Source organism: Peromyscus maniculatus, chromosome 15, assembly GCF_049852395.1.
Source record: "Peromyscus maniculatus bairdii isolate BWxNUB_F1_BW_parent chromosome 15, HU_Pman_BW_mat_3.1, whole genome shotgun sequence".
NCBI lineage: Eukaryota > Metazoa > Chordata > Mammalia > Rodentia > Cricetidae > Peromyscus > Peromyscus maniculatus.
In genome coordinates, this window is record NC_134866.1 from 29,567,801 (window position 1) to 29,583,412 (window position 15,612).

Sequence of the window (15,612 nt, forward strand, 5' to 3'; positions counted from 1 at the left end):
CTGCTTCAACTGAAATTCTATTATAGGTATGCAAAATATAAGAGGTCATAAAGATAATATGTGTGTATATAAGAAATCATCACACCAAATCAGGTAGAAACATATTCTCAGCACCTCACCTAAAATTAGGATTAATAGCAAAGGAAAAGCAGGACTTTCAAGTATCACACATGTATTATAACACATCCCACAAAATTCCGTTTCATTGATAAACAAACTACAAACACCCCTTACTGCTAGGCATTCAGACTAAGTGACCAAAACCCCAGAGAGCTACATACCTCTTGTCTTCTATGACTTCTTTCAGTGTAAGTGCAAATGTCTCTGCCTTGAGTGTCTCTAGCTGAACAGAAACACCAATTTTCTTTGCTTCTACTAGGACCATGTTTTTAGGTTGGTCTAAAAAGAAGGGAATCCCCACCATGGGTACTCCATGCTGGATGGCCTCCATTAGGCTATTTGTTCCCCCATGGGTGACAAAAAGACGAATTCTAGGATGAGCTGTTGCAAAAGAGAAAGATGGTCCAATATTTCACTATCCAAGTTTCAGATACCAAGTAAAGCACCAAACCCAAGAAATACCAATGTGCTGGGAAGAATAGATTTACTGATGTTGCTTTTGAGATTTGCAATGTTCCAGGATGTGATATCCAGGCTTTTGTTTGCACAGAGATGCCTTACTTTATTCAAACAACATAGGACCTAGAGCCTAGGGACAGCTACAAGGAGAGTGACAAGCCAGGAAAGTTTCCTTGTCCTTCTATTCATCTTCATCTTCTCCACTGATGCTTTCTTCTTCACTTATCTCACTTCAGCCTTCTCTTTTTTTTCACATCTGATCTCTCATAAATCTTATCTCTGTGTGTTATCTGCTCTGTTTTAAGAGAAGCTTACAGAAGGGGATGGTAGACCAGGAACTCCTGTATTTACAGATCTTGACTGTTGGTCCATATTGAAAGCTACCAAAAATTTCTTATGATCATAAAGAGATCATCCCAAACTATATCTCACTTAAAATCTACCCATATTTCCTGGAAATCAAGTCTTTTTCCTATTGTGTAACCTGTGATTTTACTGAACAGAGATCTATATGAAAAATATTCCAGTTTCTTTTGAGTCACAGTCTAAGGTACATAATTCAGATTCAGCCATTGAGTGTAGAAACTATGGGTCTCCAAAAAGTCACACAGAAACAAATAATTTGAGAGTATGTGGCTTTAGGGAATTCTCTGTTGCTCAAGAAATCAGTGTCTCCATATCATACTGTAAGCTTACTTGGGTTAGCACTCAAATACCTCCCTACGACCTCAACCCTCCAATATTCATGTTGGAAATACCTGAGTTTTCTGTACTTTTCTGACAACCAAGATGTTTCTGCATGCTTACATTCATGTGTGTGTTTGTTTAAAAATACCAAAGATGTCTCACATCATTGTGAGAATAGCAACAACAAATGGTGGCAACTGCCCCAAGGAGTAGTTTTAGCTCATATAGGTCAAGATTGTGTTGGAGTGATCAGATCAGTGTTAAAAACTGTTGAGTCAAGGCTACATATCTATTTTGGGTCTTGAGATCAGTTTGAGTTGAAATGGACAAGGAAGTTGCTACTATGGTCGTCTAGAGTACAGCCCGATTCCTCCAGCAAATCTAGCTCCTTTTGCCTGCCTGTTGGAGTTATATCTTTACCTATCAGCAGCCTTTTCTTCTGCAAGTCCAAGCACTCAGACATCAGTTATCTACTAAGTCCCAAAGCACATTAACAGAAATAAAGTAACAGGTCTAGGAGGTGCTTACCCAGAAGGTCAGTCTGGGGAAGCCAATCCATGATTTTGACATTAGGAGCCATTCTGACATCTTGGGGCCAAAGAGCATCCTTACATGCCCACAGTACCCCTTGAGAGAGGCGAGCAAAGGCACTGTTCATCTCCTTAATAAGTTCCTTGGTCTGATACTGGGTTGCTAAGGAGCCCAGTGCCACAAGGACAAAACCTGAGTCTCCAAACTTAATGATAAAATCCTCTAAGTCCTAGAAGAAACATAAAGGAAAGATGGCAAAACAAAAAGTAGTTTGTAAAAGCCAAGGCAGCTATAATATGAAACAAGACAAGGTATCGAATAAACACAGGCTTTGGTTGATTCTGTTCTACATGATAAATCTCCTTTTATAACCCCTGTATAGCTGTATCTGAGGTAGTTATTGCATTGATTAGCAGTCAACTCTTCACCATTGGGCTCTTATGATTTGCTCTTCCAAGGAAATACATATTCAAGACTTTATTGGAATAACAGATTCCTATTGCTTAAAATATAAGCTCTGGAGTTCACTAGTTGCTAAGGACAATTTTTGGTTTAGTAACTTGAGGTGCACCCTAACTATTTTTGGCATCATTTGTATTATTTTATATTCATGCTAGAAATATTGTAAGTGTACAATATTTCTTCGCTTGCTGTGTTACAGAATGTCTTTTCCTCTGGTGTTGAGTTCCAGCTTTGGTTACAGAGTAATGATAGATTCATAGAATGAGTTGAGAAGTCTCTTTTCCCGTGGAACCACCACAAATAGTTGTAAAGGAACTGGCATCAATTCTTAAGTGTTTCACTTTATTTACCAATTAATCTATGATATATCAGACTTACTTAATGGAAGACTTTATTATTGTTCAGTCTAATTTAATCTCATAAGTTTAAGATTTTCTATTTTTTCTTGAGTCAGTTATGTTAATAGACATGCATAGAAATATGTTCCCTCATATAGATCACCTAATTTAATGATATATCACTTTTGTGTATATCCCTTATAATCTTTATTGTTTTAAGTAATAGTAGGTATTTTTTCACTTTAGGACTTAATTATTTTATTGTTCTTTCTTATTTATTTTCTCAGTACTAATGGTTTTCAGCATACTGCTCTTTTGATTTTATTGATTCTAAGCCTTTCTATTCATTGTTTCAATCATCTACACTCTGATTCTCTTAAGCCCCTTTTTTTCTAGTAGCAGCCTCATTAGTACTTTCTTCATTATCTGTGCCTTATATTGAAAGGTTACCAATTCAAATACTTTGTCTATACTAATGGAATAAGAGCTACAAATTATATCCTATGTCTTGTTTTTATCACACTCCATTCTTCCATTGTGTTTTGCCTCCTTTTCCTTGATATATAATATTCTTATATGATCCTCTTGATTTTTCACTTTTACTTACACATTATTGATTTCTATCTTACCCTAGTGTGATAAGAGATATTTACATTAATCCAAGATTTTGAAAGTTACTGGGGTTGTTTTGTGTGTGTGTATTGGGGGAGCTAATGCATGAAGCAAGGAATTTGTTTTGTGTATTAGAGAAGAATTTGTACTCTGCTCTTGTTGGAAATAATACTCAGAACTGGTGAGTTGGTTCAATGGCGAAGAAAACTGGCTGTTCTTCCAGAGGACCACAGTTCAGTTCCCACATAGCAATCACAACTCTCTTTAACTTTAGCTCCTGTGGATCCAGTATCCTCTTCTGGCCTCTTCTGGGCACCAGCACAAATGTGGTGCAAAGACATAAATGCAGGGCAAATACTCGGGCACATAAAATCACTTAGCCAGATGCATCTCTGTGAGTTCGAGGCCAGCCTGGTCTACAGAGTGAGATCCAGTTATATATGTTATATATGTATGTATAACAGTCTTCCAAATAGTATGAAAAGTCTCCTCAAAATATTTGTTGTTTTTTTTTACAGGTCCGACCATCACACTAATGTAAAGATCTTTTTAAAGATCAATGTAAAGCAGTGATATATATATATATATATATATATATATATATATATATATATAACTGATCACTCCCCAAATTATTCTTTGCACCAACTGTAAGGAAGGGTAAGCACTGTGGTACCCAACAGAGCCAGAACAAACCCACACCCTTTCTGCTTTGATCTGAACACCAAAGAAACATCATCTTCATCATTTCAGCATCTTGGCCACCATGTATAAAACCAAATGTTTATACTCCCATCATGGGTGAGGGAACACCACAGTGACAGGGAACAAGCAATCTAACATCCTTAGCTCACTGTACTTGTAAATTTTCAGTGATAGTGATTCTGAGCCTGCATAGAAATGCGAACTATATGGTAACTTTGATGGCTTACAGTAGCTGGATGGAGTACCTAGTGCTCAACAGGCTGGGGACACAGAATAACAGAAGCAATTCTTCTTGTCAGTAGTGCTAAGTTCTGTCAAGGTACATGCCTTCTGAAAGTATTATCTGTTTCAGTATGAAGAACTGGCCTCCTTAACACATTCTAAGTGTTTTGACATTCATTGTATTTATTATATATATATTTCAAAATTCAATTAGAAATACAATACTAATTAAAGGAGTTATTCCACCACAGCCAGGAATATAGAGAGACTCACATTTTGTAATATCTAACCAGGTCTTCAAACTTAGCATGGGGTACACGGACACTGTACTTTCACAACCTAAAATATGGAGGCTCAGAGTTCTTCTGTTGTCTTAGAGTACTTCCTTTCAGGACATCTTTATGAAGAGACAGTTTCCTCCTGTGGTGGTTTGAAATAAAAGAGCCCCAAAAGGGAGTGGCAACATTGGGAGGAATGGCCTTGTAGGACTGAGCATAGACTTGTTGAATGAAGTATATCACTATGGGGGTAGGCTTTGAGGTCTCCTATGCTCAGCTATGCCTGATGTCACAGTTGCTTCCTGTTGCCTGTGGATCAAGATGTAGAACTCTGAGCTCCTTCTCCAGCATCATGTCTTCCTACATGGCACCATGTTTCCCACCATGATAACAATGGACTAAGCTTCTGAAAGTGGAAGCCACCCAAATTGAATGTTTCCTTTATCAGTGTTGCTGTGGTCATAGAGTCTCTTTACAGCAATAGAAACCCTAACTAAGACACCATCTAAGCCCTGCAGGCCTCTGAATGAAAGATAAACTGAAAGCTAAGGTTTTACTCACTTGAGGTATTGGCCTAACAGGTTTGTCCATTAAGCCTCCCACATAGATCGTGTTGGGAAGCACAGGATGAGGAAAATCCAAGGCAAAGTCAGAGCTGACAAACCACAACTCTGCTTTCCGTGGAAGGTCAGACAAAACTGGCCGAAAGCCTTCTGCAAAATGCTGCTGGATGGTGCTGTCATATTGAGAAAATATTTCTCTTTTCTTCATGGATGAATCAAGGAACATTAGGAAGTTCTTCACTCTGGCCCAGAAGTCCATTTGGTCATTTAAAATGGAACCAAATCCTGGGACAAAAGACAAAGGGTTTGGTAGCCCATAGTCTATAATGCTAAATAGAGAGGGAAGAAAGGCCACAAATTGTTTCCCAAGTTTCTCAGCAATCAAGAAAACACAAGGATCTGTTACATCCAAAAACAGCAGGTCAAATTTCTTATTCCTTAAGGAGTCCATGATATCATTTCTGCTTAATAAGTGACTGCATAAGTCCGCAAAATATTCAAACATCTTTATATTGGTGTGATGATTAGACCTGTAAAATAAAATAACAATAACAACAAATATTTTGAGAAGCTTTTTCATACTATTTGGAAGACTTTTATGCTCAATGAAAGTATTTCATAGCTGCACTAATACAAGCCTATAATCTAACACTCTGGAAACGGAGTCAGAAGTATCAGGAGATCAAGACTTGTCATAGACTCATGACTTTGAGGACAGTAGGCTGGGCTAAATAAAACCAAAACCATAATTATTTTTATTTTTAATATATTTTATGAGAAGAGGCTCTGTGGCTTGAATTTTTTCCTTCTGTTTAACGCTATACAAATTATAGTGTTACTTAATATGTAAAACACATTGCTTTTCATAAAATAAAATATTTTTTAATTAAAAATAAATAGGCCCATAGGAACTCATTTTCCATTCATCTCCTTACTACAGGGAGATATTTATTTTCTTCTTAATGATATCTGCTCATCAGAGTCAGGGGAGGATATTCCAGATGATAATGCTGCACCACCTTTCCATGTGAATTATAGCTATTGTTCAAAATCTTCAGCTTTAGTCATTCTGATACAGATATACTCTGCTTACCAAACTATTTTTTATTCCATCACATTTCCTCTAAGGGTCTATTCCCATTCATCATCAGTGTTAGCTTATTTTCTTCTGTCTTAAAAGCCATCAATGATTATAGTAGATCTCAGAGTTTCAGTCTCCATGGGCAGGTGTATAATGCTGTTTATTCACATTATATAATAATTTTGTTATTGTTGTTGTTGTTGTTGAGAATCTTGCTCTTCTGCCAATCTGTGTAAGTTTGCATGATTACAGCTTCTGTAATCATCAATGTTAATGTCATTTCTTGTGGAGAACCAGAGAGGTTTCCTAGTGAGATCTGAGCTTTCTCTGGCAGTAAGGCTGCATAAGGGAATGCTTGGACCACAGGCATGGTTACCACATGTTTGGAAGGGTCAACACTTGGCTGGGCAGTGTGCTTTGATGGCAAAGAGGAGATCTTTTGCCCTGCCCTGAGGTCAAGAGAATGGATATGAAGACTCCAGAGCCATGAATGAATTAGTCTCTGGTTTCAAACTTTAAGGAGAACTTTAAGACTATGATTAGGATGGATTTTTCTGAGCTTTTGCAACCTCAGAAATGAAACAGTTTTGAGTTCACTATGGTAACTATGATAATCATGATTTATGTACCCTCTGTCTTGTTGGAAGAAATTATAAATATTTATGTTAAGAGATCTCTTTAAGGTGTTTGCTAAAGTTTACAAAGTAGTCCTGTAGAGAGTTTGCTTTTGAATATAAGTTTGAATTGTAAATATGTATAGTAATAGTCATGCTACTTGTAAATATGTATAGTAATATTCAGACTAGAATTATGTCAACCTGGTGATATTAATGAACCATGATTTGGTGAAGCTAAGGGAGTCTTTAAGTTTGATGCAGTTACATCACTAGTTTATTGATTTATTTAATGCATTTGCATCAAGAGTTTATTGATGTAAAAAAAGGGCTTGGCAAAGTTAAGTCTGTTATAGACATCTTAGACCCAATCAAAAAGGATATCCCTGTTAGTCATCCTCTACTCCTTTACTGGGAGGTGGTGTGGCAGCCCTAGGAATTGCTGTGGTTTTTTTGTTGTTGTTGTTGTTGTTGTTGTTGTTTTTCAACTATTTGCAAACTCTTAGTAGAGACCTGATTCATAGCTGAGTTAAGCTCTGTACTTCCCCCTGCCAGAGGCTAGTAGTCAGGGATGGGTAACATTCTTCTTGCTAGCTTCCAATCTAAGACAGAGTATGCTTGATGGAATGTGTATCTCAAGGAAGGATAAGGCTGACTAGGGAAGAAAAATGACCTAAGGAAGGTCTATCTGAGGAGTCTGAGGGGCCGTTTAAAATATTAAGAAGGGGGAGTTGTGTAGACCCACAGAAGTTTCCTAGTGGGATCTGAATTTACTCTACCCAGCAGGGCTGCATAAGGGAATGATCAGAACCATGAGTGAGTGTGGTTACCAGGTGTTTGGAAGCTTCTCACTTAACTGTGCAATGTGCTTTGATGGCAAGGGGAAGATCTTTTGACCTGCCCCTTGACATTGTTATAAAAAGAGCCTTTGAAGGGGTAGAAGGGGCTGTTAGATTTTGATCCAGGTCCTCCCAAAGCTATCCTGTGTTTCTGTCCTTCTCTTCTTTGTTTTCTTTCTATCTAAAATGTTTCTTATTCTTCTCTCCTCCTCATAGAAACCCTTTAAAATGTGGGAGCTGGCCTCCCACAATTTCTTTTAATCCTGTGTATCTTGGCTTGCATATTTTATCACACAAAGGGAAATTTCCAATGATAATATTGGAATAAGGTAATCATGATTCAAGTTGCTGCCTAGAAACTAAACAATTAGAAAAATAAAATATAAAACACACAGATATTTTTCTCTTATATATGAAACCTAAACTTAAAAGTGTGTGTGTGTGTGTGTGTGTGTGTGTGTGTGTGTGTGTGTGTGTTTATTTCCCTTTTTGATGATGAAATTAGAAAGGAGGCAATGAGAGCAGATAACAAAGTCATCAAAAGAGATACATGTGTAATGGAATAGTGCTATGGAGGAAGGGGGCAACCTAGAAGAAAAGATACTGACATCAATGTTTTCTAAAAAGTCGATAGCAAAGCCTATTACTTTATATACTAACTTAACTTTCTAATGGGAAAAATAAGTGTGATTGGAAGCTTATTGTTAGAATTTACAACTTCTACTGCTCAAACTGACACTGAAGATTGTCTTCAACTTAGTCATTCTACTGATGATTCTTGCCTACAACATTTTGCAGGGACTCTTTCACATCAATGCTTAGCAGATAAGCAACCTGGTAAAATGCACAAGTGCACCCTGTCATCCAACATCAAAAGATCCACAAGATGAGAGCCCAGAGTCTGGCTTATTTTTGCTCACTTTTAAAATCAACTTTAAGTCACAAGAGCTACAGTTTGTCTGCTATGGCAATTTGCAATGCTAATGACCTTGGGGTAAATGGCCCGATAGTGATATGGATTTTCTGGGTATGTGACTGTTTAAAACTGAGGAGGGGATGTGTACTTTCTCTCTCTTGGTATGGCTAGAAACTAGAGAACTGGTTCTATTCACCCATGGGCAAAACAGAAGGATGCTGCAAATGGATCTACATTATCCTGCATATGTGAGTCTGTTTTCTCTTAGCACCCATGAATAAATTGACATATATTGATATATACACTCTTTTGGCTCTCTGATCATTTGTCTTCAGGGATTGATCTGTCAGAGAGTTGGTGCACAGTATGGTTATGTAGAAGTAGTGGAATCTTTAGGAGGATATCTTTGTAGGAGGTTATTAGAAACTCTGACCCTATAGATAGTTAAAATGGTCTTCATTCGACTTTGAGTTAACCTCTGTGGGAGACAGAAACCTGTTCTTTCTCTTCTCTTGACTTTTCAAGCCACACATTCTTTAGCCATTATGTTGCCATTATCATGATGCTTTCAATCAACCTGACTGATGTTGACACCAGTAGTTGAACCTCTAGAACTGTAACCTGAATAAGCTTTTTATTATAAACACATCCAAATTGAGTTGTCCTGTTATGCCAATAGAATGTAGATAAACACATGGCATAATTAATATTTATCAGCTAAATTCCATTTTTCCATATTTTATATAATAATCACTAAATACCTCTAGTAGAATGGTAATCGCTTTAAGGTAAATCAATTGTAAATTTTCTTAAGAAGTTCCTATTCTCATCAACTTCACTGTATTTTACCTGTAATTTGAACCATACCTCAAGAGTTCAAGCTTGAAAAGAAAATTCAATATATATGTCAAAATGTAAATAAATAACAACTATGATAGTCTAAGGTGCAATTTGACTTCTTAAAAATATATGACAAAAGATATGTGATCTTTAAGTCTTGAGTGAGAAATATTTCCAAAAAGAATCATGGTGCTGTGAGTACCACCTTGAATATTAAGTGAAATTTTCCAGGACAGAGATGAATGAGACCAATGAAATTAACTAAGAAACAAATCTTTACATGTCATCCATGTGGAACACAAAGGAGGTTCTGTAGTCAAAGACTAAAGGCCTCAGGCTCATCTGTATTACCTAGCCATTGAAAAATTTTAAACTAACCTCTGGCCATTAGCTGTTAAGTCAATGATAACCAAGCTACAATTCACAGAAACACCGGGATTAGGTGTAACATAAGGGACCAGTGAAAACGAGGAGAGCTCATTAAGAAAGGAAAATAGTGATTGGTGGAAGAGGGGGGTCTGGATTGGGGTATTAAGTGGGATGGGAGGAGAGTGAGGAGGGAGGGAATACAGGGAGACACAGATAAAATAAATGGACATTTTAGGGGTAGAATTAAAACCTATCATAATAGACACTGGCTAAAATGTATACATATACGAAGGTGATCTCAGTAAAATTGCCAAATGATGTGGGAGACAGAGTCCCAACTCACCATCTCTTGCCACCATATGAGTATCCAGTACCATGATTGAGTCAACCTAATTGAGATGTTGGACAAAAGGGTCCCACAGAAATTATCCAAAAAACCCATGCAGTTGACAAAACTATAGGTTGCTGTCCACAAACTGACAGCAAGGCTCTATTGCTGAAGACAACACATACACAGACCATTGAACGTGGAGAAAGTGAGCTGTTGCCTAGATAGAGCTGAGGTTCTAGCATCTTTGGTATAAAAACATACTCGGCACGCCATCAAAATAGAAACATAAACACCAAGCCTGTCACAAAACCAGTGATCTACAATGGTGTCCTGCTTGCAAGATATGCTAGGCCAATGGAGGCACAAAGCTTGTAGGAGTAACCAACCACTAACTGATCTGACTTTAAATCCACTCCATGAGATGAAACATACCAAACACTGCATGGGTAATCAATAACCTGTGCCTAAATAGCCCAAGGACCCAGGGTAAAACCAAATAATATCAGTCTAAAAAAACAAAACAAAAAATGTAGCAATAAAATGACTTCTAAAGGTATTTTGCAATACTCCTAGATAAGGGCCTTGATCAATCATAATCAGAGAAGCTTTCTCCTGTAACAGATGGGAACAAATATAGAGACCCATAGCTAAATATTATGCAGAGTGTGAGAGTTTTGGAACACTAAATCCTAACTGGGATGTCTCCATCAATTCTCTCCCTTTGGGGGTTAGGGATCCCAGAGAAATAGCAGGCCGTGAAGGAGTCAGAGGGTTTCGGCCACATGAAGAAAACAAGGACCTCTAAAACAACATGAGGAAAGAAAATATGAACTCAGAGAGACTGAGGCAGCTCACACACACACACACACACACACACACACACTCACAACACACACATGCACACACTCACACACACACAACACACACACATACAACACACACACACACACACACACACACACACACACACACACACGCATCCAGTTTAGTGATTTTATGGGATTTATGATTATGTACAAGAGTGGGTCTCTGATTCTTGTGCCTTCTCATGCACTCTTTTCCTTTCCTTTGTTTTTCTTGCCCAACTCTGATGTGATATTTTTAGTTTTATTGTTATTATATTTCATTATTACACCTTAGAAGATTTTTTGGTTTCTAATAGTGACAGAGTGACAGAAACAGAGTGGATCTGGGTGGGAGCACAGGTGAGAAACTCCTGGAAGGATAGAAGGAGGGAAAACTGTGTAGTGAGTAGCTGTTCCAGCTTTGGCCTGGAAGTACCACCCCTACTGAGGCTTCGGTAACTGTCACGCCTACAAGGCAGAACTGAGAGAGGAACCTGGAAGACATGAGAGCCAGATGGGCCAGCTCTTTTGGTTCATGAATCCTGGACGCTGGAGGTAGACCGAGCAGAGTTCTTCACAGAACACTGCTGGACTGCGCTTCACCTTTCCCAGACCCTGTAACCTATCCCTTCACTTGTAAGTTACCCCACAAAATAAACCTCCCTTTTAACTATGTGGAGTGGCCTTAATATTTAAACCAATAAAACTGCAATCAGGATATGTCATGTAAGAAAAATTGTTTGGAATAAAAAGGGGGAAAGGAAAGCTTTTAAATGAGTTTAACAGGAAAGGACCAAAGCATGGCACACCCACGTGCAAGTGACTTCCTCCATTAAGGAACTTATGTAAGAAGGTGACAAGATACATGGAAGAAGGAGGCTCTTCTTTCCCTGAATAGAGAAGCTGAAGTGACTGCATTGGCTTCGTTGAGACTACATGCACAGACGTCAAGTAAAAACAAGGCCTACAAGGCACATCTTCCACTTTCTAGAGACTATCCCATTATTTATGGAGCTGTCAGTCATCCACAGTGCACCACCCAAACACAATCCATCCCCACATCCACCAGTGCTCCCATCATCATCTCTCTTAAATTCATTCAAAGCATTATGTGACCATCATCTCCCCATTTGTAAGACTTGATTAGCAATACTTTGGTTCCAAGAATTGAAACAAATTACCTGTGAACTATGTCTTCACAAAGGAGTTGTCTTCTATTATCAGTTTCCTTTAGCTCATCTTCAGATAGATGCCAGTTTATAACCTCGTATGATATTTTCTCTTTAAAATCTAAGAAAACAACAATTGAATAAAATTTAGATTTATCATAATATACTACACATTAGCCAGGGGGATAAAAGTAATTTAATTTTATATCTTTGCAGAAATTTGATTTTTCTTCTTCAGTGATTTTGTTCTTTTAATCCATTCAATTCTGTAATCTGGTAATATTTATTTGTAGTGCAAATTCTAATTGGTTATAATAAAAACCTGGAGCCAGATATTGTGGTAAATGCTAAAAGATCAGAGACAACTCCTGTCTCCTCCCCCGCTTATATTCCTCTTTCCACCCAGCCATATCACTTCCTCTGGTGATATTGTGTTCCCCAATATATCGTGTACCCTAATAAATTTATCTGGGGTCAGAGAACAGAACAGCCACTAGATATAGAGGCCAGAAAATGGTGGCACACACGTCTTTAATCCTAGCCTTCTGGAGGCAGAAATCCATCTGGATCTCTGTGAGATCAAAGCCACACTGGAAACAGCCAGGCATGGTGACTCACTCCTTCAATCCCATGCAGAAATGTATATAAGGCGTGAGTACCAGGAATTAGAGCTGGGTAAGCAGAAATGTATATAAGGCGTGAGTACCAGGAACTAGAGCTGGGTAAGCTTTCAGGCTTTCAAGAAGCAGTTCAGCTGAGATCCATTTGAACAAGGACACAGAGGCTTCCAATCTGAGGAAACAGGATCAGCTGAGGAATTTCGAGGCAAGGAATCTATGCCTTGTTCTGCTTCTCTGATCTTCCAGCGTTGACCCCAGTACCTGTCTCCAGGTTTGCTTTTATTAATAAGACCTTTTAAGATTCATGCTACAACTTCCTGTCTCCACCTCCCTAGCACTGGGATTAAAGGCATGTGCCTCCCAAGTACTAGGATCAAAGGCATGATATCCCAAGGGCAGGGATTAAAGGTGTGTGCCACCACTGGCTGGCTTCTTAACTTGAGGCTAGTTCCACACTCTGATCTCCAGGCAAGCTTTATTTGTTAGAGCACAAAAAAAAAAAAATCACCACATTTATTGAGACTTTACATTCTACAAGAACTTTTATACAGTCTACAGTAATGTAAAATTCTAGCAACAGCTCTCATTTAAAGACACAGCTATTATTTTTCACTTTACATGTGAGAAATTATAAAGGAAAACAGTCTAAAATTATTCATTAACTTTGCCACCATAGTTAGTTAGAGTTTGCAGTTAACTACAAGTCAGTTTGATTGCAGTTTCCCTGCATTTCATTGAAAAATTAAAATGAAATATGAAAAGTGTTGATTTGCTTGTTTGCCTTTTTGTTGCTGTTCATTTCATGTTTGGAGTTTGGTTGTTTGGTTGTTCATTTCTTTGATTTGTGGGAGGGTCATGTTTAGTGACCCCATTGGCTTTCACTCACAAACCTGTTCCTTGAGGCAGCCAAGCACTTGGAGTATAAACAGGTGCCAGAACAAAGTGGTGTTTCCATGTTTGTTTGTGGGTTGTTTGATCAAATTCAAGGGTTCTACCTTTAGTCAAAATGCTTATTCAAAAAAAAGAAAGGAACACATGAATGAAGGAAGGAAGGAAAATGAAAGAAAGAGGAAAGAGAAAGAAAAAAGAAAGAACAAAGATGGAAAGAAACAGAGAAAGAAAGAAAGAAAGAAAGAAAGAAAGAAAGAAAGAAAGAAAGAAAGAAAGAAAGAAAGAAAGAAAGAAAGAAAGAAAAGTAAGGAAGAAAGGAAGAGAGAGAGAGAGAGAGAGAGAGAAAGAAAGAAAAGAGAAAAAGGCCACCATGCCTTAACTGGCCACTCTGGCATGTCTCCTAATTACTCATTTGTTAATTAACAGTCTGATTCCACTTTTGAAGTTTAACTCCTGACAATTTCAACCTATATCTCTCATTTTACAGAAAAAAAAAATCTCAACCCATCTGTTGTTGATTTTGATGAGAATTTCAAATCAAGACAAGTAGGCCAAAAACAGAATCCTCACATGAGACTCCCTGGAGAGTTTCTATTAGTATTTGTAGACAGATTATAGGATTGGGACTTCCTTTTTATTCTTTTGGATCATGTGTCTCAGCCCAATCTTATATTAGAATCTCAGACTCACTCATGATTGTAGATTCCAGCACACACTATGAATGTGTCTCCTCAGTGAAAGGACTCTCACCTTTGTGTCTGCAAGGCAGTAGTGCTCATAGTAAAGAGTTAGGATGACTACACTGTATGACATAATATCCAGCTGAATAGACCCAACTGAATGTTTATGCCCACACAACACAGATAACAATGACACAGGATCCCAGAAAATGCCCTTTATATCCTTGCTGATTTCATGTCTACAGATAAAAAAAAAATGCTATTAATAAAGTAGCACGGAAAAAAACTCACAGAATCATTACAACACAATCATGGGTTCTCTTCAAACTTGATTTTAGCCTTAGACCTCTCAAAATTGCCATTTTCTTTGACAATCCTGGTTAGGTCTCTCTGGAAGAAGTTATAAATATGAGAAGCTTAGAAAGACACCCACCATCACTGAGGGAAGTCAAGGAACAATCAAAAGAAGGAACTATGCCGGGCGTGGTGGCGCACGCCTTTAATCCCAGCACTCGGGAGGCAGAGGCAGGCGGATCTTTGTGAGTTCGAGGCCAGCCTGGGCTACCAAGTGAGCTCAAGGAAAGGCGCAAAGCTACACAGAGAAACCCTGTCTCGAAAAAACCAAAAAAAAAAAAAAAAAAAAAAAAAAAAAAAAAAAAAAAAAAAGAAGGAACTGGGTGTGAGTCAAGTGTTATAAAAGAACATACATAATAATTTTAGAGAAAATTACAAAGGAATTTCCTTATAATTTGTATCTCTAAATTAGTAATAATATCAGAGGAATTGCACCAGTTGAAACATAATTAATGGCATGAATGAATAACAGAACAAAGGTTACAAAAACCCTTGGATACTTTGCTCAGGTGACTCTTCTTAACCCCCAGAGTATAAAATGCCTCATGCTCTGAGTAAAGCTGGCTATTGCATGAGACTAATCTACCTAATTTATTGACTTCATTATACCAGGCCCTACTGCCTCTAGAGTGGTAACCACATCAGTGGTGAGTATGCATTGGCATGCTTCTGCAAAGTAAACGCATATTTATTCCACAAAAAAAAGCCCGCAAATGTGTTCTTATGACATGGACTATGGCGAGCACTTATATTATGATGTCAGCATTTGCAGTAGTATTCTTTCAGGCATCTTTTCTTTATACATCTAAAAATATTGCAAACTGTATTTTTCAATGGAGATAGGGTGGACAAACCATGTCTTTAAAAAAGATATTTTCTAATAGATTTTAGTCATTGAAGACTCAGGTTCACTCCGTTTTGAGTAGCATTGTTAAATATTCTATGTTAGAGAAGATTCATAGCACTACTTTTTTGTCAAACTGACTAAGCTAAGTGCTATGAACTTTAGTACTCGTTAGATGCACAACTAAGCCCATCATGGGATGTTTCAGGAAATTACTTTATACTTAAGACTGTGCATACTTA

The 15,612-nt window shown here is 37.8% G+C and overlaps 1 protein-coding gene across 6 annotated transcripts in view; it reads right to left on the reverse strand.

Annotated features, from left to right (window-relative positions):
- LOC102914683 (UDP-glucuronosyltransferase 3A2-like) overlaps positions 1-15,612 on the reverse strand; it is a 32,793-nt gene that overhangs the window by 2,158 nt on the left and 15,023 nt on the right. For all 6 annotated transcript variants that reach the window (XM_076551775.1, XM_076551776.1, XM_076551774.1 and 3 more), the window contains 4 exons: positions 11,994-12,102; positions 4,976-5,507; positions 1,795-2,026; positions 282-501 (listed from right to left, as the gene is read on the reverse strand). In XM_076551775.1, coding sequence (XP_076407890.1) covers positions 282-501; positions 1,795-2,026; positions 4,976-5,507; positions 11,994-12,102 — 1,093 coding nt within the window. The remainder of the gene's footprint in view (positions 1-281; positions 502-1,794; positions 2,027-4,975; positions 5,508-11,993; positions 12,103-15,612) is intronic.